The sequence below is a fragment of the Dryas octopetala genome, chromosome 1 (genome assembly GCF_963921425.1).
Source record: "Dryas octopetala chromosome 1, drDryOcto1.1, whole genome shotgun sequence".
NCBI classification, from domain to species: Eukaryota; Viridiplantae; Streptophyta; class Magnoliopsida; order Rosales; family Rosaceae; genus Dryas; species Dryas octopetala.
The window spans coordinates 28,539,073-28,562,868 of record NC_141366.1 but is presented as its reverse complement, the minus strand read 5'-3'; the positions used below and the strand labels follow the sequence as shown (position 1 = coordinate 28,562,868).

The window sequence follows — 23,796 nt, the reverse complement described above, 5'->3', positions numbered from 1 at the left end:
TATTACTACGCTAAGCAAGTTGCAAGCACCAAGCAATTAGCTTGGTTTTCAACTCCTAGCATTGTGAGGACGAGCTTGATGATTAGGAGTGATTAATTGATGTAAACACTATAAGTGCAACTTCACTTTGCTAGTTAACATTATAAGGTTGAATAACTAAACATTTCAAGCAGAAAATGCAAACAAAAATTTCACTCTGTTCAAAAATTATGAAAGGACACTTGGCATATGCAGAAATTAAATGAATTTGCACACACCATAAACTAAGGCAAGCAAGTATACTAAATTCACAACAACCATAAGTCACAACTTGAAGGGATGAAGTTCAAGAATCAACTCAGCAATGTTTTACATCACTTCCATATCATAACAAAAAATTTAGGAATCTAAAACTACATCATGCAACTACAGAGTAAAAGCATAATGACATATCTAACTATCTAAGAGTTCTAACAGAAGAGTAAAGGCCTTGATACATACATACCACCAAATGAAAATCTCTTCTTAGTCAAAGAGGCTGAAACCCATATCCTGCAGAAACATGATTTCAGAAGTCAAGAAACACAAACACTCAAAACAACAACAATCTAGCAAAAAACATGTAAACTTAAAATAAAGAAGCAATCTAGGAACAAATTATGACTGCATTTATAATCAACATAAATGGTGCATAATATTTGCAATAAAATCGAACTATCACGTTTCCCTAAAACAGCTTGCAATGTAACATTTGCAAAATTAAATTACAAATATATTATCCTCAAGAACAGGGATAATATTTTCAGATTGTGCCTCAAATTTTCCTAAACCATTAGAACCAATTTCTATAAACTATCATCCAATATCCCTAACGAATTAACCTCAAATTTCATCAACGAAATACCCATCAATTCATCATCAACCTCCTGCCTACAAAAATTTCAAAACAAAAAATAAAAAATAAAAAACAGCAACACATCAATAATCATAACGACCCAGAGAGATGAACTACTTGGTTCGCCGAGATACGAGAGAGAAGAATGAGACTTGATACGTCGAGAAAGAGAAGAGGAGTGGTGTAGACCTGGAAGCGATCTCCTGGTTCGTCAAGAACAATCTCGCGCCTATATCCAATAGTGGCTGGATCTTGAAGCTCGTTGATCCAATCCAGCGGAGAAGCTGTCGGGCTGTACTCTATGGCAAAGATGAGAGAGTGAGGAAAACAGAGATAGACGGAGAAGACAAGACGAAGAAGAAGAGGAATGTTAGAATGTGGACCGGGTTAGGCCTTCCACAGTGGTGAGTTTGAGCTTGAGAGTGAGAGTGTGAGGAAACTCTAATTTTGTCTACAGTGGGCCGGAGTAATGAGAGTGAGGGTGAGTGAGGGTGAGAGTTGAGAGCTGGGAGAGGGTCCGGCTGAGAGTGAGAATGTGTGAGTTTTTTATTTAAGTGGGCCCCACCGAATTTGAAAAGACCATGAAGGGCTTCAGCACAAATCAAAAAGCTTCAGCACAGTGCGGAATAAACAAAGAAGGCAGGGGCAATTCGGCACTTGCGGAGGGAGAGAATAAAGTGGCCGACAAGCCACTGTTCACCGCAGCAGCTGTTTGCCACTCGCCGGGACGCGCGCCTGCTTCACACGATCGGCCAAGATCTTCCGCCCGTTGCTGATCAACGGTCACCATTAAAGCCGGTTTCAATTTTTTTTTTTAAATAAAATGTAAGCCAGCAACACGTGGCAGCGTCTGGAGGCTCCGATTAATGTAGCCGTTGGAGATCAACGGCTACAATTAATTGACCATTATAATGCAATTAAAAATTCAAAAAAATTACAAAAAAAATTCGAAAAAATATTTAAAAATTCTGAAAAATTTATAACGGCTATTTCATCACTTTTCCTATAAATTGAGCATTCACACTTCATTTTTTCACACATCTATCTATCCAATTCAATCATTTTATCAATCTATTCAAATCACCTCACTTTTCCTAGAAAATTCTTTTTTTCCAATCATGGAAAATGCAAAGAGAAAGAATTGGTCCAATGAAGAAGAGGTAGCGCTTGTTGAAGCTTGGATGGAAAATTCGGAAGATTGTGAAATCGGATTCAATCAAAGAAACATGGAATTTTGGAATAAAGTGTACGATCAATTTATTCGGAAATATCCTCTCGCCGTGAGGAATGGGCAACAAATTGGGGCGGTCATGGCCCACTTCAAGAAAATAGGGCAAGCCACCTCGAAATATTATAAATGTATCTTGGCGGCTGAACGATCACGCACTAGCGGGCAAAATCAAATTGATATATACGGTGAGTTTTGCTAGTTAAACTCAAAATATTTTTGTTAATTAAATTCACATATTTATGTTTGATCAATATGTGTGTACTATATTTCAAATTGTGTATACTATATTTTAAATTGTGTATACTTTATTTTTGCTAGTTAAACTCAAATATTTTTGTTAATTAAATTCACATATTTATGTTTGATCAATATGTGTGTACGTACTATATTTCAGATTGTGTATACTTTATTTTTGCTAGTTAAACTCAAATATTTTTGTTAATTAAATTCACATATTTATGTTTGATCAATATGTGTGTACTATATTTCAGATTGTGTATACTTTATTTTTGCTAGTTAAACTCAAATATTTGTGATAATTAAATTCAAATATTTGAGTACCATTTATAATTCATTAATTTGTTTTCATATTACTAGGTGAGCTTTGCCAACGCACGATACCAAGCAACAAACTCGAGAAACCGTCCTTTTGCTTGGCACCATTGTTTTGCTAAGATGCAACACTTTGTGAAGTGGAAACATGCACAAACCGACACCCCCACTGATGCCGATACCGAAGCTGAAGCGGTTCAATTGAGCGCGGATGAGGATGCCCCGGCCTTTCAACCATTTAGCGGTAGTCGCCCGAGGCCACCTGGCAGAAACAACTCCAAGAGGGCCAAACAAGTTGATACTAATGATGATGACCTTGCTGATAGTATCAAGTTTCTTTGCCAAGGGCAGAAGGACATAGTTGCTTCAAGCGACCGATTGATCAAAGAGCACACCGATTTCAAACAAAAGCAGCAAGATTATGAGGTCATGGGTAAGGACCTCACCAACATGCACGGAGAACAACGAGCGTTTTGGGAGGCACGACAGCGTGAACTTTTGGCGAGGTGGAATGCAAGTGCTGCTAACGAGGCCAATCAGGGCATGTCAAGCTCGGGAGGGTACTTCCCCAACACTGACTTTTCACAATATGACTGATGTGTCATTGTTTTTCCAACTATTTCTGTCGTGTACTTTATGTATGCATTTTATTATGAATTAAAATAAAATACCCTATTATTAAATATGTCTCGGATTCCTTTACTTTTCCAAGATGATAAGATAGCCTGTTATGACTGATGATAAGATTTTGATTCGTTTAACTTTCCAAGATGATAAGATTCTGATTCGTTTAACTTTCCAAGATGATAAGATAGCCTATTATGACTGATGATAAGATTCTGATTCGTTTGACTTTCCAAGATGATAAGATTCTGATTCGTTTAATTTTCCAAGATGATAAGATTTTGATTCGTTTACATTATCACACCTAGTCTATAAATTTCACCATGTCGTGCCTTCACCAATTCACCCTGCTTAGTAATTGCAGAAAATTCGTTTACACTCTGCTTCAGGATATCTACCCTCCGCGATTATGATTCAGATGAAGAGATGTTTCAGGCACAACTAGACATGTACGATGACCAGCTCGCAAATATCACGGCATGTGACATGGCTGCTTACCGATGACATACACAACGAAGTGAAAGAAGGCCAATACGTGGAGGCACATCCTAACCACGACGATATATCCCTCGAGACCGACAACTAGGCCATGGTCTTATTATGAGCAACTACTTCGACCCTGGAGCAAGATATACTGAAGAGATGTTCCGACGACGCTATCGGATGAAGAAATCACTGTTCTTAAAGATGATGCAAGATGTGTGCAACAAAGATGTCTACTTCCAACAAAGACAAGACGCTGCTGGAAGATGAGGCTGCACGCCAGAGCAAAAGCTGACTTCGGTCATGAGAATGCTCTCCGCTGGGTGCTCGGCTGATGCCCCAGACGAGGGCTTCCAAATTGCCCAAACCACAATGCTGGAGTCATTCAAGAAGTTCATAAGAGTTATTCCGGAGGTGTACGGAGCGGAATACCTCCGCACACCAACGGTGGCTGATCTCCAACGGCTATTGCGTAAGGCTAAAAAAAGAGGATTCCCAGGTATGCTAGGGAGTCTAGATTGCATGCATTGGGAATGGAAAAATTGCTCAGTAGGACAACAAGAGGCATATCAAGGCCATTATCACACCCCAACTGTGATATTAGAGGCCGTTGCCGGGTACGACACGTGGATTTAGCATGCCAATTTTGGTTTTCTAGGGAGCAACAATGACATCAACGTATTGGATGGCTCACACCTTTTTGATGATGAGAAGCAGATGCGAAACCATCAAATCAAGTATAAGGTTAATGGCAATGACTACACAATGGGGTATTATCTAGTGGACCGGATCTATCACAAATGGGCCACGCTTATACAAACAATAACGAATCCGGTAGGAGAGGCAAGTCAGCTATTTGAAAGATATCAAGAGTCCTATCGGAAAGATGTCGAGAGGGCGTTCGGGATTCTGAGGGCTAGATGGGAGATTCTAAAAAAGCCCGCCAGAGGATGGAAAGCCAATGATCTGGGCTATATTATGAAGACATGCATAATTTTGCACAACATGATCATTGAGGACGAGCGTCCAGAGAACGAGGACGATGAATCAGACGATGACATTGACCACGTTCAGGAAAGAATCTCCCGAGTTGTGGCACGGTATGACACTGAACCATATGATGGAGGCCAAAGTTATCAGCCAATTCTTTTAGAGCAACGGCTTTCTCGGGTTAGGTTGATACGGTCAACAACACTCCACCAGCAACTAAAGAATGATTTGGTCCAGCACCTTTGGACGCGAGAAGGAAGTCGTGGCCAAGCACGACGCCGACGCCGGCGATGAACGCCGAAATGTTGAAAATGTCTCCAATACCATTGTGTGTTTGTTTGTGTTTGTGGCTGTCGTTTTGTGTTTGTTTGTGTTTGTTTTTTGTTTTATTTGTTTATGTTTATTTGTGTTTATCTTAAATTTTCTTATTTTATGTTGGTGAAATGAAATAAAGGTATTGTTTTCTTGTTTTATGTTGGTGAAATGAAATAAAGGTATTGGTGGAGACAAAATATAGAATTTATATTTTAGGTAATAAAATTATAAATCCAAATATAGTCAATGTTGACTTTATATTAAAGATCTCTTTAAAATAAAACTAATGGTCTAATTTTTATAAATATTTAAGCTATAAATTATAACTTAATTATAACTTAATCTAACTTAGGCTTAATTTAATTATATACAATTACATTACTCTCAGCTCTTACTCTCAGCACCACTGTAGCTTCAGCACATATTACTCTCACTCTCAGGACAAAAAATCATTTTTCAGGCCAAAAAATCACTTTTCAGGCTATGTCTTACTCTCACTCTCACTCTCACCACTGTGGATGGCCTTAGGTGTTATTGGACCTTCTTCAAAAAAAAAAAAAAAAAGCACATGGGTCTTAAAGGTATGGAGATTCCAAATCTGGGTTTAATAATCATTTACTTAAAAATTAAAGTCTATGATATAATTAAAAATAAGATTTTCCGCCAAATAAATTTCAATAAAAATTCTAGAAATTTAGGAAAAGTCCCAAAATAAATTTGGAAAATTTCCGAGTCTCACAACATGGATCTCCAAGATTATTAGATGCCCACAACGGCAACCAAGGAATAAAATTTCGGGTTTCGAGGAAATTTCGACGGAAATTTCGAAGATTTTTAGATTTCGAAAAAAATTAGATGCAAATTATTATCAAAATACGGAAATTTTGAATGAAACTTTATCATATGTTTATTTAACATATTATCTACTAAATTGATAAAAAAAATTGAAGAAACTAATTATATATATAGTAGGCTTCATGTGATATAAGATGAATATAATGTGCGCTGGAGACAAATACTGTTAAATAAAATTAGTATAATGAATAAATGAAATTAGTATATTATTTATACTCTATAATCTATACATTAAACCCTATATATTTTATAATCTATACTCTATATTGTTTACGATATGATATATGATATTAGGATTTAGGCCCTTTATGGTATTTTTAATTATTTTTTATATAAAAATATATTAAAGTTTATTGATTTAGGGTTTAAAAATAACTAAACGAAACTCCAAAACAGTCAAAAAAAATTCAAAACTATTTTTTTTCTTTACAATTGCCCAAATGCCCCAAACCCCAATCAACCCTAAACCTTTTAATTTTTTTCTCTTTTTTATTATTTCTTTCCCTTTTTTTTTTTTTCCTTTTTTCTTTTCTTTTTTTTTCCTTCTTTTTTTTTTTCCTTTTTTCTTTGCTTTTTTTTCCTTTTTTTTTTTTTTCCTTTTTTCTTTTCTTTTTTTCCTTCTTTTTTTTCTCCTTTTTTCTTTTCCTTTTTTTTTCCTTCCTTTTCCTTTCCCCCGTGAGTCTCCATCTCTAGTTTTTTTTTCTTATCTCTTCGTCATCCTCTCCCTCTCTCTCTCTCTCTCTCTCTCTCTCTCTCTCTCTCTCTCTCTCTCTCTCTCTCTCTCTCCCCCCATCTCTCTCTCTCATCTATCCCTCAACCCACCATGTCGCCCCTCTGCCACCGCCGGCCCCATCTTTCTCCTCCCTGCCGCCGCCCCCTTTTTCTTCGTCGATCTCTGCTCTGCTGCCCCCTGCGGCACCCTCAACCCACCCTCACCTCTTTCTCCCTCATCTCCCCCATGCCGCCCCTCTGCCACCGCCGGCCCATCTTTCTGCCCCCTGCCGCCGCCCCCTTTTTCTCCGTCGATCTCCACGATTCTCCTCTAAACAGCCATGTAAGTGTCTGTTTTTTTTAATGTTTGAGGCGTTGAGCGTTTACATGTTTTTTGGGCGAAGAGACAGAGTTCTAAGGCAATCGGGGGTTGGGTTTGTCTCACCGTCAAAAATTTCGCCGAAATTTCGAGGATTTCGGCGAAATTTCGATAATTTCGGCAAAATTATCACGAAAACTTAACAAATGTTCGTTTCGATTTCGACGTCCCAAAAAATCAAAATTTAATACCTTGACGGCAACAAATATTGTCAAATATTATCTTCAATATTTTATAAAATTAATTCATATTAATTTGCTTAAACTTAGGAGATCGATTTAGATCTTAGCAAACATTGAAAATAAAATGTCAAGCTTTAGTTGCGGTATTGCATAATTATTATCATTTTAAAACAAAATCATTAATTGCTAATGTGTCAAAATTTTTGGACTTTAAGAAAAAAAATGGGATTTCAATCAAAATCCAAAAAGACATGGCTTTAGTCCAGATGGTAGTCAAAATATGGACTAGATGCTAATTATCTCTAAAGCTAAGTACATATACAGCATCACATTATTGAATCTATTTAGTTATTGCAGTTGTTTGGTAATCGAGTTGAAAGGGCTGTAGAATTACCCACAATACAGCTAAGTTCAATCTCTCTTCTCCCCAACTCAAAAAAAAAATAAAAAAAAATCCATTCAATTATTCAAACATGAAAAACATGAAATTAACCTAAAGAAAAAATAAGTCAAAAAAAGTTGGGAACCCAAACCCTTTTTTTGGTCGAACCCAAACCCATATTAAAAACCCCAAGTTAACCGTCCATACATCAAAGGCCCAAAAGTAAACCCATAAATCTCAATCCTCCCTCCCAAACCCTTGTGCCTTTACCCCCATCTTGAGAGAAAAAGAAAACGCAAATCTTATTTGAGAGGGAGAAGCGTCGACAGCTCTCAGTCTCAGAATCAGGTATGGCGGGTGCAGACGTAGAAGCGGTGGACTTTGAGCCCGAGGATGACGACCTCATGGACGAGGACGGAGCCGCCGACGCCGAGCCCTCGGCCTCCCCGCGGGCCCCACTCCCCAAACTCAAGTCCGCAATCACCGGCGTAGGCGCGTCGGCCTCACTCTCCGCCCCTAAGAAGACCAAAGGTCGTGGCTTCCGTGAAGATCTCAATGCCGACCGTAACAACCGTCTTGCTACCTCCGACTTCGATTCCCTCAACTCCTCCGACGGCCTCGACCCCCAACGATGTAAGCAAGCCTCTCTCTCTCTCTCTCTCTCTCTCTCCGTGAATATATATATATATTTGGTTTTTCTGTGTTAGGGTTTTGGGGAAAGTTTCATTTTTTTTTTTTTGAATTGATTGGTTGCTAGGGTTTTAGGATTCTTGGAATTTATCTGATAGAAAGAGGTTCTTGAATGGGTTGGTATTTAGGGTTTTAGGATTCTGTGTATGCTATAAGAATAGGGTTTAGGGTTCTGTGTAGCATACACAGGATTAATCTCGCTCTGTTTGCTGTTTTCACCATCCACATTACTTGTGTTAGTGTAGGCAGCATCTGGGTATTTGTGTTGTTGTGATACGGCTATTTTGCCGAAAGGATAGGATCTTGGAAGTTCTTGTCCTTGAGTTTGGACTTTGGATTTCTGTTCTTTAGTTTGGACTTTGGATATCTTGAAGGGAGCATTTGTGAGAGTGTACTTAGGTTATTCGCATATGTATGTATATTGGGTCAAGCATAGTTTCATGCAACAGTTTAATGACTGCTAGTCCAGCAAATGTGTGAGATTGCAGTTTTAATAGGCCATGAATTTTGCAGGATGCATGTCATATTTAGTTTGCAATAACAATCAATGACAGTTCTTGAACCAAATTAATCATGATTGAAGACATTAATCATTGGCAGAAAGGTGAAAATCTGGAGCACAATGACAGTCAAAATGTGAGTAAAAATGCTTTAAACTTTGAGCAAGTATACAATCTTTGGGTATGACTAGAAAGGAACAGTGACCAAATGCATATGATGTGTAGAAAAGATAGGTTTATGACTTTAACTTCTGGATTTCCTGGATCTTGTAAGAAAGTGTGCTTTTTCATATTGAAGCTTTGGCAGGAATGAGAAGAGTCTGAGATTATTTCCCGTTTGTTTCTGTGTGGGCTAAATCAGAACAGTATAAAAAAATATGGGAAACTCGTTGTCCAGGAAGTTGGAAATGGTTCACTTGCAAAGCATCAATGTGGCTTACTAATTGTTTTGTAGACTTCAGGTGTTTCCGTGTTTCCATGTTTCCACATTTTGTACTATTACCTCCTTCTTGGGAAAAGAAAATCTCATTTTGTTTCAATGATGTGTCAAATCTTATCTTTCCTATAATGGCAGGCTTGAAATGCTTGTCTAGACACTTAATAGAAACTTCCATGGGCTAGCCTTCTTTTGTTAAGCAGAGGCTACCATATGTGCATTCTAGCACTGCAATGCCCCTCTGCATTCTGTGCGAATAAAAGGGTCCTAGTTCTTTGGAAGGCATGATTTTCCTTCTTCGCCAATTTTTTTTATAGCTTCTTTCTTTGTTCATTATCTCACCTACCTTTTTGCATTTTCTGTTAGGACTAGTTCAAGTTTTAAACATTCAACTTCAAATATAATGCATTTCATTTCAACCTCGAGTGGGTAATGTGTCATCTCATAAATTTGGGGTTGGTCCCCTGTAATTCCACCTATTTGAAGAAGAGGTATGAATGGGGAATACTTGTGTTTCATAAATCAAGAATTTGAAACTTTATCTCCATTATTGGTCAAAATTTTATTGAAGCAATTTTATGCCTAATCTGGGTTGTCATTGTTTGCTAGACTTCCTGAAGGAATACTAAGACCTCTATAATTCGATTTAATATAATATATGACTAGATTTACCTCCTGCGGTGCCTTAGCATCCATCTTGATTGTTTGGTTCTGATAAATCAAGAATGATAATTTGTTTTCTGTTTTACATAGAACCTTGTAAATTTTAATTATTGTAGAATTACATATGTTCTTTAACCGTACAGTAATGAGAATATATTTTCGAGTTATATGTAGTTGGGCCTTGCATCCCCTGACATTTTCATTTTTTTTTTTTTTTTAAATGTCTGCAGCTATCGAGGGATGGATTATTCTGGTCACTGGAATACATGAGGAGGCTCAAGAGGAGGATCTACAAAATGCATTTGGAGATTTTGGGGAGATAAAAAATTTGCATTTAAATCTTGATCGCCGCACTGGGTTTGTCAAGGTATGATAACACTCTCCTTATGTCTACATTTGGGATTTTAATGTTCAGGACTTTTGTTTTTCAATTTTTAATTTTACATTTTTGTATCTTATTGGTTCAAATTTATAAAATCGTGGTAATAAGTCATTCATCAGTCAATAGAATGAAGAACACCAGCAATAAATATAAAATATAAAAGATAAAGTTACCGGTGAGATTCTATAACCTTGTCTAGACCAAGGATGAAAATGTTGATGTTGGTGGAAGCATTGGCAGCTTTGCTTTTTGAAAATATCAATGGAAATATGGGTATAAATTCCAGAAGCAACTGGAATTTGCATAAAAGCATGGAAATTTTGAATAGAACTTTTGAAAATGTTAAACCAATCTAGTTAACTTGATAAAATAGTATATGATATGTATGGTAACAGTGCACACTACTAAGTACTAATAACAAATTATGTAAATCTTAGGCATTATTTAAAATTTTCTGCTGGTCTACTACTGCAAAAAATAGCTTCCCTTCAATTTTACAGTGCCTTTTTCTTTTTCCTGCATATGTGGTAGGCAGCGTATCTCCTTGGGGTAAATAATAGAATTCCTGTATATTTGACCCAAATTCCCAATTGAGTCTATTGTTCATTAGCAAGCTTCTAACAGAATTTGTAAAATAAAAAAAGAAAAAGAAAAAAAGACAAGTAAATAAATCCAAATATAATTTCTTGCTTGATCGTTTGATAGAGAAGGATAAGAAGTGGGTGGTTCTCTCTTATATTCATATACATATATGCTCATATGCTCATAAGGATGTGCATATGTATATGAGCTGTTGGATTCCCTGTATTTTAAATTAAAAGATTGGCGATTCTCCTATCCAACGGTACATATACATATGTGCATCCTTATGAGCATGTATATATAAATATATATGCATATAAGAGATTAACTCTAACCAGCGAAGCCAAATAGGCCCATAACCTATTGGGACTGTTAAAAGAGGAGTAAAAAAAGAAATCGGAAACATGCATATTCTTTTTGAATAAAAAAGTTAAAAAGGGATATCAGAAATTTGCCTTTTCTTTTGAATAAAAGTAGTGCACGTGCTGACGTCTCTCTTTACCCAATTCCCTTTATCACCTTTGACTGGTTTCTAGAACATACTCAAGAATCCACATCGCCTAGCTTAGATCAATGATTAATCTGAAAGTTGATCACAAATTGCTTTTCGCCTTATGAGATGAAGTGACTGGTGTTCTATACTGACAATCTTTATAACTTCATATGATAAGATTTTGTTTTCTTAAGAATGGTTGGTCTGTCATGCACTGTTTTTTGGGATTCGATTTTTTTTTTTTTTTTTTTTTTTTTTTTTTTTTTTTCTGGTGGGACCTCCTGAAAAAGCAGCTGCTTGAAAAATTGTATAAATAAATGTCCCACTGAAATTTTGGTGGAAATTTGAGAAATGCAGCTTTTAGCCTTAATTTCCGCCGAAACTGTTGCTAATAGGGTGGAAGGATATACCTCCTTGCCCTGTTCTCAGTTTTGGCACATGGTATACCGGCCAATATTTTTGGCCTTGGTCTAGGCCACATGCTCTTTTCAGGTCATAAAGTGGTTATTGGAAGGTTTGTATGCCCTGCCGATTTATATACCTAAGACAAGTTTTAAAATGGAAATACAGAACACCAGAAATCGTTTTTTGCTAGAATGTCTCCTTTGTGAAACCTCAAATGACATGAAATAGACTCTTAAAACTGGGGTATCGTTTCCCTGTAAGATGAGTGCTATTTGGTACATTAATAAGGTACTTTGGCGGTAAAAGTTGAAGTAGGGTGAGGTCGTAGGTTCAAGCCTCACCAACACACTAAAATTAGGATAGAAATCTGTTGGTATGAATCATCCATTTATTTTGGTTGAGCAACTCAATTGGGAGTTATTACATCCTAATGGGCTCCAATTATGAAAATGGTCAATGGTGGAATGAAAATATTAGACTGAATTTTCTTGCCAGGATGTTGTTACATGCGTATGTACATCTATTATAATTTTTTTATTTTTTTTTCTGTATCAAAAGATTCACATTGTTAATCAGGCATCTTTCTTGAACCAAATTATTTTTTGCATCTCGTAATAAGCATTTAAACATTCTAATGAAGTTTAAATTATTTTATTCTTTATTTCTTTATGAAGTGTAATTTTTCCTGTTTTATTTTTGAAATTCAGTAGTTGTTTCCTTATGATAATTTGGAATGTCTTGAAAGCTCTTTGACAATCTAATGGAAGTTGCAGTTGTTTCTTGCTTTTGTTTTGATGATGCATTTAGGTGTGTAGTTGTATTTGTATATGGGATGACTAGAAAGCTAATTGACAGTGTCGTTAATTGTTTGCCTGTCAAAAATTTGTAATAATTCCTCTTAGTGAGTAATGTGGATTGCTTTTTCTCCTAGGGGTATGCGCTGATAGAATATGAGAGTTTTGAGGAGGCACAAGCTGCGATATCCGGAATGAACGGAGCTGCATTACTTACACAGATTCTTACTGTTGATTGGGCCTTCAGCAATGGATCCTTCCTTGATGGATCCAAGAAGAAGAACTCAAGGTTTGTTTTACACGAAATGTTGTGAATTATTAAAGGATGATTGTTGTCACATGAAAAGAGTTGTAATTGCATATTTAAATAGATGAATGTGATTGCCAATGATTAATTCACATCTAGGAGTTGAGAAGACATCCGGGCCATTTTGGAATTTTAGGTTATCCATAGACATTCACAAATTTAAGGGGGAAACCTCTTTGTTTTTTTCTTTGGTCAAAGCGGAAAAATTATAGGTAGTGCTCTCTTGGTGTGAAGCAGTTATTAATAAAATGGTTTGACAGTATAAAATGTTTTCATCCCTTGCTACCCTTCTTCAAACTACGCATTGGGGCATATTGGGAAATTGATTGGTATATTTTGAATCTTTCTTAGTGATTGTCCCACTAGGGAGGGCTTTCTTTGAACCTAGATTCCAATGCTTGAGTCCTTTAATGTTGACTACCAGTAGAATATTTAACTTTCTTTTATTATAGGGAAGTAGGGGACTGCTTAAGACCTGTATAACATCTTGGATTTTGTTATTGAACTGTTTACTTCTGTCAACTGTACTGTTTATCATATATAAGGTGGTTTTCTTTAGATATGGTGTTAACATTTTAATTTTGCAGACCCCTAAGAGAACGTCGCTCAAGGAGTCCTAGGAGGAGATACTAATGTAGCGTGTGCATAGTTCTGTTGTGAGGGGTGTTTGGTTTTTGAACAATGGGTTTGATGTTTTATCGACAGAATCGGGGTGATGTGTGCAATTCACCTGTTTTTATGGATTCATCTCAATTTGCCAATGAGCCCTCACTTCTTACCCGTACTGTATGGTTTCTAAGTAATGGTTTCCTCACTCAGTGATATGCCCCTATTAACATGAGGATGTTATCTATTGTGATTTACTTTCTCTGACTTTGAAGATTCTGCTAAGACTAATTTTGTAATTTTAATGTAGATCAACTTTCCTTTGTCTTTTAAAGGTGGTTTGTGTTTCTTTTCTTCTTCACCTCAATCAATTGTTGTTGTATGTTGGCCGAACGCAACTTCAAGTGTCATGCTGATAATGCAGGGAATTAGACTAGAGGCTTTAGTCGTTTAAGAGTAATATGTTTTCTTGAGGAAACCATGTGGCTTTTGTTTTTGAACATTAGAATATGATTATGAACTGTTTATGGGGGACTACCTCAGGCAAAGCCCAAAGGTAGATGCCATGATGAATATATATAATAGCATCATGCAACACATACCATATTCACAAACAAATAAGAGGGTGAAGGAGCTGTTGAATCTCAGGAAGCTTGGGACGTCAACCACCGGGATTTGTAATTTTCAGTTTAATGGAAATTCTTAAAGAAAAATGATTAATAACCCCTTGTTTTTTACCAGATATTAATAAAATCTAACAGAGAACAAATTGATTTTCTTTAACATATTTGTAAAAACAATCTGACAAAAATTTTCCAATTGTGAATCTCATTATCACTCCTATCTTTAATTCGTTCTCCCTCTCTTTAAATCAACTCCCAATTGTAAGCAAACTCTATACTATCCATTGTGTATCTAACTCAGCAAATATTTTCTATATTTAAAGGGTCCACCAAAAATTTTAAAAATGATAAAAAAAGCCCACGTTATAAAAGTGGAGGTGTTGATTCAACAACATTGACCACTCGGCGTGCTTTTGTTTTTGTTTGTTTATTTGTTTATTTGTTTATTTTTAAATCATTGACATTATCAAACCATAACAATAGTTGTCATTGTGATTATAGCAAACCACTGATTAAGGCGAATGTGATTTAATAACCTTGAATTTTGTATTTTATTATGTGGGTTTATTAATTTTTGAAATGTTTATGTAAGAAAAAATAAAAGGTTTATTGATAATTCTTTTGTTCATTGTTGCACAGTGTCACACTCCGAACTCCGGGTATGTACCAGAGACACATTCCTTGAATATCCCAAGGAATTAATACCAATTAGCCGGCATTAATTCTCCAAGACAATCAAGAAAAGGTGGAGCCTTTTGTTTTAAATGGATCGGGTTGGATCAAAGTACTCGTTACACAACAGGATCTTTTAAGGAAATAATAAGATCAAAGTAAATACGTAGATATAAATTAACCAATCCGTTAAGGTGGAATAGTTAAATCAACACCCCAGAAAAGGGAATTACTAAAGTATAAGTAAAACTCACATAAGTTTACAAAATGATTGAAACCAAAATGTATCATTGTTTAAAATGGATTCCCAATGGAAAACACTCAAGGAAAAACAAGAACCGCTACAAAGCAAAATACATGAATATAGAGACCTTGAGACACCAAACAAGGGAATCCAAACTGTGCACCCTTCAATCGAGATCTCCTCCAAGAAGCAAATCTGCATAAGCAAGAAAAAAAGGAAACAAAACAAATAAAGTAGGGGATACGCATCACATACGATTATGGCTTCCCTCAGGGGATCCTGCTAAGTTTGAAAACCTTTAAACACATTTCCCTGTGAAAGATTGTTTTCCAAAATCCCAAAACATTTTCACAAAATTAATTTAACACCTCATATGCAGCAGTATATGGTAAATATGCATAAAAACCCATAAATAATAATAACTCAGATGATTGATACACATTAGGTACAATTATGGCCAGCTATTAAAAGAAATAGCATCCATAGCGAGAGTGCCATGGTAAATAGAAATAAGAACTCGTAATTGAGAAACCTTATCACTGCCACCTTATTCATAATGTACAGATCAATTCTTCTAGAAGGTTTAGGGACTTGAACCCAAGGTCACTGATGAGGCTACCTTAACTCTCAGACCAAACACAATAATCATAATAGCATGTTATCACAGTTTAAAAACTACTCATACACACACAAAGTCCATAGTCAGGAATGTAAGATAAATCCTCATACCTAGAATCCAATGCTCTTCAAGTATTCTCTTTCACAAGCCTTCCATATTCGCGCAGTCCTATCTTGGCAAATCCTCTGTAACTAGGCAATACGGTAACCTTAACTTTTTAACAACTCGGCAACTGGGTAACTGGGTACTCCAATAGAGACCAAAATCGACAAAAGAGCACAAATTCTAAGTTAGGGACGATTAATAATAAGGGAAGACGGTATGACCTTTCCTTTAGTCACACGTCACTAATCACTAGTCCTAGGTGGACTAAAATCTACTCTTTAAGAGTTACGTAAGGGTTTACAAGTATCAAGTTTTATCTTGAAGTCAAATAATTTCACTATTTGCTTATACTCAAAACAAATCCTCAAAATAATTTAGATTAATCTAATTTAATCTCTATAATTGAAACTTGCTAATCCTATCATGCTAATAACATTTAGGGTTTATTTCATATTTAGTACCTAAACTTTGACTCTTGTCTTAATGTGGTACCTAAACTTTTATTTGTCCCAATTGAGTACCTAAACTTTTATTTTGTGTCTAATAGGTACCAAAATGAATTTTTGTTAAAATTGTCAATAAAAATTAGGGGCAATATAGTCAAAGTATATTTTAATTATTTTCTTTATATGTTTAAAATTATTAAAAAAAAAAAACACACAACAAACAAAAAAAATTAAAAATTAAAATTAAAAAATAAATTTTTTGAAGTGACTATATTGCCCCTAACTTTTGTTGATAATTTTAACAGAAATTCATTTTGGTACCTATTAGACACAAAATAAAAGTTTAGGTACTCAATTGGGACAAATAAAAGTTTAGGTACCACATTAAGACAATGGTCAAAGTTCAGGTACTAAATATGAAAAAAACCCTAACATTTAATTAAACAATTAAATCTCCAAAAATAAAGCTAGGTATGCTTAATAAATAAATAAATTATACTTAAAAAATCTAAGCATGCATCCTAAAATTAAAACCTAAAAATAATTAAATAAAGCAGAAATATTAAAATACTTACCCGGTTGTGAACCTCTAAACTTAGACTCCACTCCTAGGGACTCCTCCTTGTACTCCCAAAAGTTTAAACTATGAGAATTTTCTTCCCTTTTGGTATGTCTTTTCTTAGAGAGACTCTCAAAGAACCAAGAAATGAGTAACTCTAACTTCACTTGGTGCTGCAAGTGAAAATGAGGGACAAAGGTTTCTATTTATAGGCTTATAGGCACTAGAGGGTTGAAAAAAGTTGTAAATCTCCATTGTGGGACAAATTGCACTAAAAATGCACAAAGGAAAGCTGAAACTCGAATTGGATTGAGAGAAAACTCACGGATCGCAAGTTCTCTAAGACAAAATGGACGAGCCAACCCGAATGGAAAACACGCGGGTCAAATTGACCTTACTTGGTTGACCAGTTCTCCTTCACAAATCAACGGCTCATATCTCTTAGTTTTAAAGATCTTAGACGGTCGAGATTATAACGCCAGAGATGTTTGGGTGTGCAACGTCCTATCGCAGGCTTGTGAGCTTCACCTCGTCAGCGCCTGGGTGGCGTCGCGTCAGCGTTTCTGACCAATGACAGCGCGTCACGCATCGCTATTAGTCCCTGTCAGCTTCCATTTTTAAAATCTTTCTTTTTCTTATTTTTCTATTTTTTTCAAGCTTCGTAAATTCACCAAAATTAGCTCGGGACTCCAAATAATTCCCCAAAAATTCCTACGAACTCGTAGTAATTAATCCTGATTTCCTGTAACCTCAAAACAACAAATTGTTCTCCAAAAAAATTAAGAAGAATTCAACTCCAATGAATTTAATTCTAAAAAATTAATTTCAACTTGATAATTACCAAATTCACACTCAAGGGTACTAAAGCTCAACTCTAAACCTCTAATGGTACAGGTTAGTTACTCGAAAGACAAGGAAACTCTATTTCTTTTAAGAAAACTTAAGCTTCTAAGTACAAAAGAAATTTAAAAAACACATGCCATTTTGGAAAATCTAGGGTGTTACATTCTACCCTCCTTAAAAGAAATCTCGTCCTCTAGATTAATTCATTTCTTTATCAAAAAGGTGAGGAGAGTTCTTCCTCATTTCGGATTCTAGTTCCCACGTTGCTTCTTCTATTCTATGATGTTGTCATCAAACCTTTACTAATGGTACAATCTTCTTTCTTAACTGCTTTGTCTCAAATGCCAAGATCTCTACGAGACCTTTTTCATAAGTAACGCTTTGCTCTAACGGCATGTTGATCCAAGGCTTTATTTGTGGAAGTTCAGGTGCACTTTTCCTTAATTGTGACATATGGAACACATTGTGTATATGTGATAGTTCAAATGGTAATTGTAGTCAATAAGCAACAGGTCCAACTCATCCAACGATCTCGAATGGTCCCACGTATCGAGGGGCTAACTTGCCTCGTCCTCGCAAACGTACCATTCCTTTATGCAGACTCACTTTGAAGAAAACAAAGTCCCCAACAACGATCTCAAGTGGCTTACGTCGTCGATCCGCGTAAGACTTGCTTCTATCCTGACCAACCTTCAGTCGCTCTTGCACTAGCTTGACTTTATCAGTCGTCTCTTGAATCATTTCAGGATCTAAAGAAATCCTTTCTTCAGTTTCTGCCAAACAAATAGACGATTTGCAAGATTTGCCCTACAAGGCTTCAAATGGTGCCATGCCAATACTCCTTTGGTAGCTATTGTTATAAACAAACTCGATTAGCTGTATATACTCGCTCCACTTGCAACCAAAATCCAAAATGCATGCTCTCAGCATGTCCTCAAGTATTTGTATCACTCTCTTAGACTGTCCATCTGTCTGAGGATGATAAGCAGTACTCAGATTGATTCGAGTTCCTAATTTATCTTGTAATCTTTTCCAAAGTGTATAAGTAAAACGAGAATCTCGATCTGAAACAATCGTCTTTGGTATTCCATGTAAATGAACGATTTCTTTGACATACAACTTTGCAAACGTATTCACTGGTGAATCCATCCTTACTGCAAGGAAATGTACGGACTTGGTCAGTCTATCCACTATTACTCAAATGCGATTGTTACCCTTTGTCGTCCTTGGCAAATTGGTAACAAAATCCTTGGTAGTATTTTTCCATTTCTACTCTGGAATGGGTAATGGTTGAAGTAATCCAGCAGGCTTTAAATGATTAGCTTTTACTTGTAATTAAACAAGTCAAGCATTAACTCATGAACTCAGCTACTTCTCTTTTCAATCCTTTCCACCAATACACTCTTTTCAAATCTCTATACATCTTGTCACTTCCAGGATGAATAGCAAACTTAGATTAGTGTGCTTCTTGAAGAATCTTTCTTCGAAGTTCTTTATCCTTTGACATAGCTAACCTTAGCTTATACCTCAATCCACAGTTCACATGAAGTGTCCATCCATAAAATGCTTCTCCTGACATAATTTCTTTCATGATGCTTAAAAGTTCAGGGTCATCATCTTGTCATTGAATGACCTCCTCATTCAAAGTTGATCCTAACTTCAAACCTGTAAGCATACCATTTGATAGCATATGGATGTTGTAATCTTCTAGAGTTTGAAACAACTCTCTCTCAGCCAAAAGTAACTGGGCTACCTTCTCATTAGTCATTCTACTCAAAGCGTCAGCTACTTTGTTTGCTTTTCCAAGATGATACTGTAGTTCAAAATCATAGTCCTTTAAGTACTTCATCCATCTCCTTTGTCTCAAAATCAAGTCACGTGGTGTAAATATGTACTTGAGACTCTTATGATCCGAAAATACGGTAAACTTGCTTCCATAGAGATAATATCTTCATATCCTTAAAGCATGCACGACTGTGGCTAACTCCAAGTCGTGAGTCAGATAATTTGCTTCATGAATCTTAAGTTGTCTTGATGCGTAGGCAACTACCTTTCCATTTTGCAACATAACACATCCAAGTCCTTGTTTACATGCGTCAGTGTAAACATCATATGGATCCTTGTCATTTGGTAATACCAATATTGGTGATGAAGTCAATCTTTTCTTAAGTTCTTGAAATGAAGCTTCACACTTCTTGTTCCACTCGAACTTAACTCTTTCCTTGTCAATGTTTTCATCGGATTTGCAAGCTTAGAGAAATCCAGAACAAATCTTCGATAATAACCTGCCAATCCAAGAAACTTCGTATCTCAGTGACGTTCTTTGGTTGTTTCCAATTCATCATAGCTTCAACCTTACTAGGGTCAACTTTTATTCCCCCCTCAAAAATAATGTGCCCAAGAAACTATACTTCAGTTAACCAAAACTCACACTTTGACTTCTTGGCGTACAACTGCTTCTCCAATAATACTTCTAAAACAATTCTCAAGTGATTCTCATGCTACTCATGGGATTTCGAGTAGATTAGGATATCGTCAATGAAAACTATCACAAACTTATCGAGATAAGGTCGAAACACTCTATTTATTAAGTCCATCAACGCGGTTGGTGCGTCAGTCAATCCAAAAGGCATAAATGTAAACTCATAATGTCTATACCAAGTATGAAAGGCGGTCTTAGGTACATCCTCCTCTCTTACTCGCAACTAATGATATCCAGATCTTAAGTCTATCTTTGAAAAATACTTTGCTCCAACAAGCTGGTCAAACAACTCATCAATCCTTGGTATATATAGGATACTTGTTCTTGATTGTTCTTTGATTTAATCTTCGATAGTGTATGCATAAACGTAACAAGCTATCGTGCTTCTTTACAAACAAGACAGGTGCTCCCCACGGCAATGTGCTTTCTCGAATGAATCCTTTCACTCGTAGCTCCTTTAACTGCGTCTTGAGTTCTACCATCTTGGTTGGTGCCATCTGTGAAGTCCGGGAATTCCCAAAAGTATTTGAGAATTTTATTAAGACTTTACAGAAATTCTAGAACTTTTTAAAAATTTATTTGTGAAGGAAATTTTTTTTTTTTCCTTCAAGACTAAGAGGTTTTTCGAGTAACACGCCTTCACGGGACATGTTTTGTTTGTGTCTAGAAGACCAACGGTGCAAACCTCGTATTTTTCAGAATTTGAGAAATTATCTTATGAATTTCCAAAGAGTCTTTAATATTTTAATTTTATAGATTTTAATTTGGAGTTCCCAAATTTTTTGAAAAATATTAAAGGAAAAAATTGATGTTTTGACCCCTTAGATAATTAGTACTCACTTAGACGAGTCCGTAGGGTTTTTTTGTGAATTTTTCTGAGTCCCGATCTATTTCTGGCAAATTTTTGAAGAAATGATAAAAAGTGGGAAACTTGGTGCCACGTGGCGTACTATGATTGGATAACACGCTTTGACCCTAAGCCCAGCCCATGTCTCTCTCTTTTGGGCTGCGCCTTTTCACTAAGTTTTAAAGCCCATCCCACAAAGCCTAAAGAGCCCAAAGCCCATTTTCTACGATGTTGTAGAATTCTCTAAAATTCTTATTTTTTATTTTATTTTCTATTTATTTAATTCTTATTTTTGGATTTAGATCCTTCCACTTAATCCTAGCCACAGATTCCTTTTTAATCCTAGCCACTTATTCACTCACCACCCACCTATAAATACCCCACCTCTTCCATTATTTTCATTCACACCATTTTTATGCGTACTAGAGCTTCTCTCTCTAGAATTCCTTCTCTCTCTAGAAGCTCTTTCATTCTCTAGGGATGAAATAGAAATTTTTCTATTTTGATCATAACTAGAGTTTTAGGGTATTCTGTTTCTCACTCAGTGACATACCATATAGTAGGGTATTCTGTATTTTGAAACTCATGACCCTCACGGGTTGATTTTATATTTCTGTTTAACAATAATATTTCGAGGTATTATTTAGAAATACATTACGCTATAATTTCTATATTCTGATCCAACTCAAACGAAATTTTAAAACAGACTTATCTCGTTTTATGAAGCTTAAGGGTATAATACTTGGTGGTAGAAGTATTATATTTTCGAGATTTCTAGAATGGGTGCCGCTTTGACGTGGCCAGTTTCGAGGTGTTACACCATCCTATACGGCGGTATAGTAATGGGTTGTGTTCCAGAAACTAGTTCAATTTCAAATTCAATTTCTCTTATTGGCGATAAACCATGTAACTCTTCAGGAAATACTTCAGGGTAATCGTCTACGACAGGTACAATCTCGTTCTTTTCTTTCTTCCTCTTCGTTGATGAAATTATCGAATAACATTGTGAAGTTCTTCTACTTCCAAGGCTTACCTTCCATAGTGGGTTTTGAAAAATTACTTCCTCGTCCAATCCAAACACTACCTCTTCTCCACTAGGTGTTGTGATACAAACTCGTCTCTTCTCGCAATTGATTAGTACTTCATTCCTTCTTAACCAATTCATTCCTAGGATTAGGTCGTAGTCCACCATCTTTAGTGGATACAAATTCACATATAGCGTAAATCCTTGTATCACTAACTGACAGTCTTTAAAAATTCTATTGATCTCCTCTTTGTCTCCCAAAGGTATGCTCAAGTCCAACGGAACTATCAATGGTTCGGATCGTAATTCTAACTTTCTAGCGAGGCAAATAGATACAAAAGAATGCGTTGCACCAGTATGAAAAAAATATATTGGCAAGTGTATTAGACAGAAGTAACTTAACGTCTAATGCTGCCTCATCTTTGCTCTATGGAGTGCATACGCTCTTGCTCCTTGTTGAGGCCGAGGTCCAGGTTCTCTTCCTTGTCCTTGCGCTCTATTCTGCAGGTTTGTTGATATCCTTACTGCTGAAAAGGTGTGCATGCTTGTGTGTTGGTATGTGGAGTCTAGGCTTGTTGCGGAGTGCTGTGTACTCCAGTCCTCTGTGGCGCGCATTGGTTCGTGAACTGTCCTATGGCCCCACATTGGTAACAAGTCTTTGGTTTTGGTGTACCACCACTTACTCCACTAGACTATACTTTGCCTTTACCTTTTCCTTGTTCAGCTCTCTTTCTCTTCCTTTCATTCTTCTTAGTCTTCTTGCTTAGTGAATGCAAATAGTCCTGCTCCTGTGCATAAGCTGCATTCACCAGCTCAATGAAGTTGGCATGATTGTTGCTCACAATATGCTTACTAATTCCATCCCTTAATCCGATGAGAAATCGAGCCACCTTCATTTCATTATCTTGCATAACTGATTGGGCGAACCTTCTCAAATTAGTGAACTTAGCAATGTATTCAGCTATAGTCATGTTCCCTTGCTCCAACTCCATAAATTTATTGGCTTGGCTCAAGCGAATTGGCTTGGGAAAATATCGATTATCAAAGTAGGTTTTGAATGTTGTCCACTGCATGAGTTCCATGTTCTCGCGTTAAGCGATCAAATTCCACCATGCATCAGCTTCTCCTTCCAAGAATTGAGTAGCTAGCCACACTTGGTACTCTTGCAGTGCCTTAATAGCGTTCAGCTTCTTCAGGATACGCTGACGCCAAACTTCAGCATATGCTGTGAAACACCTCAAACCTCGAGCCGTGAAAATACTGAACATCAAACTGTTAAATCTGCTTTCTCTTACTTTTGAGCCATACACAACAACATAAGTAAATAAAATTTTGTCAAAAAACATTTTAAATAAATCTCTCTGGGTCCCACTGCCTCGTCTTCTTCCCACTGCTTCCTCAGTCTGCTTAACCTGCAAAACACAAATCCTACACCGCATCCATGGTGTACCGAGTTATACAACAAACCCGGTAAGCTCACTAAAGCTCGTATGAGTGAAATTTCATAATAATAATTGTCCTCAATAATTTCTTCAATTCCATACTCAATAAATAATCCACAATAAAATCCATAATTATTCAATTTCATAATAGTTCCATCACCAATCATCCAAGCAACAAGATGAACCAAATTCCTCAAATTCACATCAAAATCCCACCAATAATATTAATAATCATTACAACCAATCAATTGCCTAATCAATCAACCATTAACCTCAACCTCAAATCATTCACAATCTAATTAATGTCCTCAACGCATAGACACTATCATTTCCGTCCTCACGATTCAAGCCTAGACTTTACTAAGTCCTAGCAAACAAATGCAATACAAGCAACCAAACAACCATCTATCTAAGTTCACACACTTCGTTTCATGGAAATCCTCCAGCTTTATAA

The 23,796-nt window shown here is 36.3% G+C and overlaps 2 protein-coding genes across 2 annotated transcripts; both read left to right on the top strand.

Moving 5' to 3' along the window:
- Window positions 1-4,067: 4,067 nt before the first annotated feature.
- On the top strand, window positions 4,068-5,048 carry LOC147299537 (uncharacterized). Its single transcript, XM_086231074.1, has 2 exons — window positions 4,068-4,263; window positions 4,423-5,048. The coding sequence occupies exons 1-2, from the start codon at window positions 4,068-4,070 to the stop codon at window positions 5,046-5,048; spliced, it is 822 nt and encodes a 273-aa protein (XP_086087200.1).
- A 2,755-nt stretch (window positions 5,049-7,803) lies between these two features.
- Window positions 7,804-13,770, top strand: Y14 (RNA-binding (RRM/RBD/RNP motifs) family protein). Its single transcript, XM_086254371.1, has 4 exons — window positions 7,804-8,211; window positions 10,098-10,234; window positions 12,661-12,812; window positions 13,418-13,770. Exons 1-4 carry the CDS (start codon window positions 7,929-7,931, stop codon window positions 13,461-13,463), a joined length of 618 nt encoding a protein of 205 aa, XP_086110497.1. The 5' UTR covers window positions 7,804-7,928; the 3' UTR covers window positions 13,464-13,770.
- The last annotated feature ends 10,026 nt before the right edge of the window (window positions 13,771-23,796 follow it).

Bases quoted from the DNA above. Each gene is read 5' to 3' on its own strand.
- LOC147299537 (XM_086231074.1), top strand. From the start codon at position 4,068: ATGAGAATGCTCTCCGCTGGGTGCTCGGCTGATGCCCCAGACGAGGGC. The intron at 4,264-4,422 runs GTATGCTAGGGA...TTGGTTTTCTAG, and splicing joins TAAAAAAAGAGGATTCCCAG to GGAGCAACAATGACATCAAC.
- Y14 (XM_086254371.1), top strand. From the start codon at position 7,929: ATGGCGGGTGCAGACGTAGAAGCGGTGGACTTTGAGCCCGAGGATGAC. The intron at 8,212-10,097 runs GTAAGCAAGCCT...AAATGTCTGCAG, and splicing joins CGGCCTCGACCCCCAACGAT to CTATCGAGGGATGGATTATT. The intron at 12,813-13,417 runs GTTTGTTTTACA...TTAATTTTGCAG, and splicing joins TCCAAGAAGAAGAACTCAAG to ACCCCTAAGAGAACGTCGCT.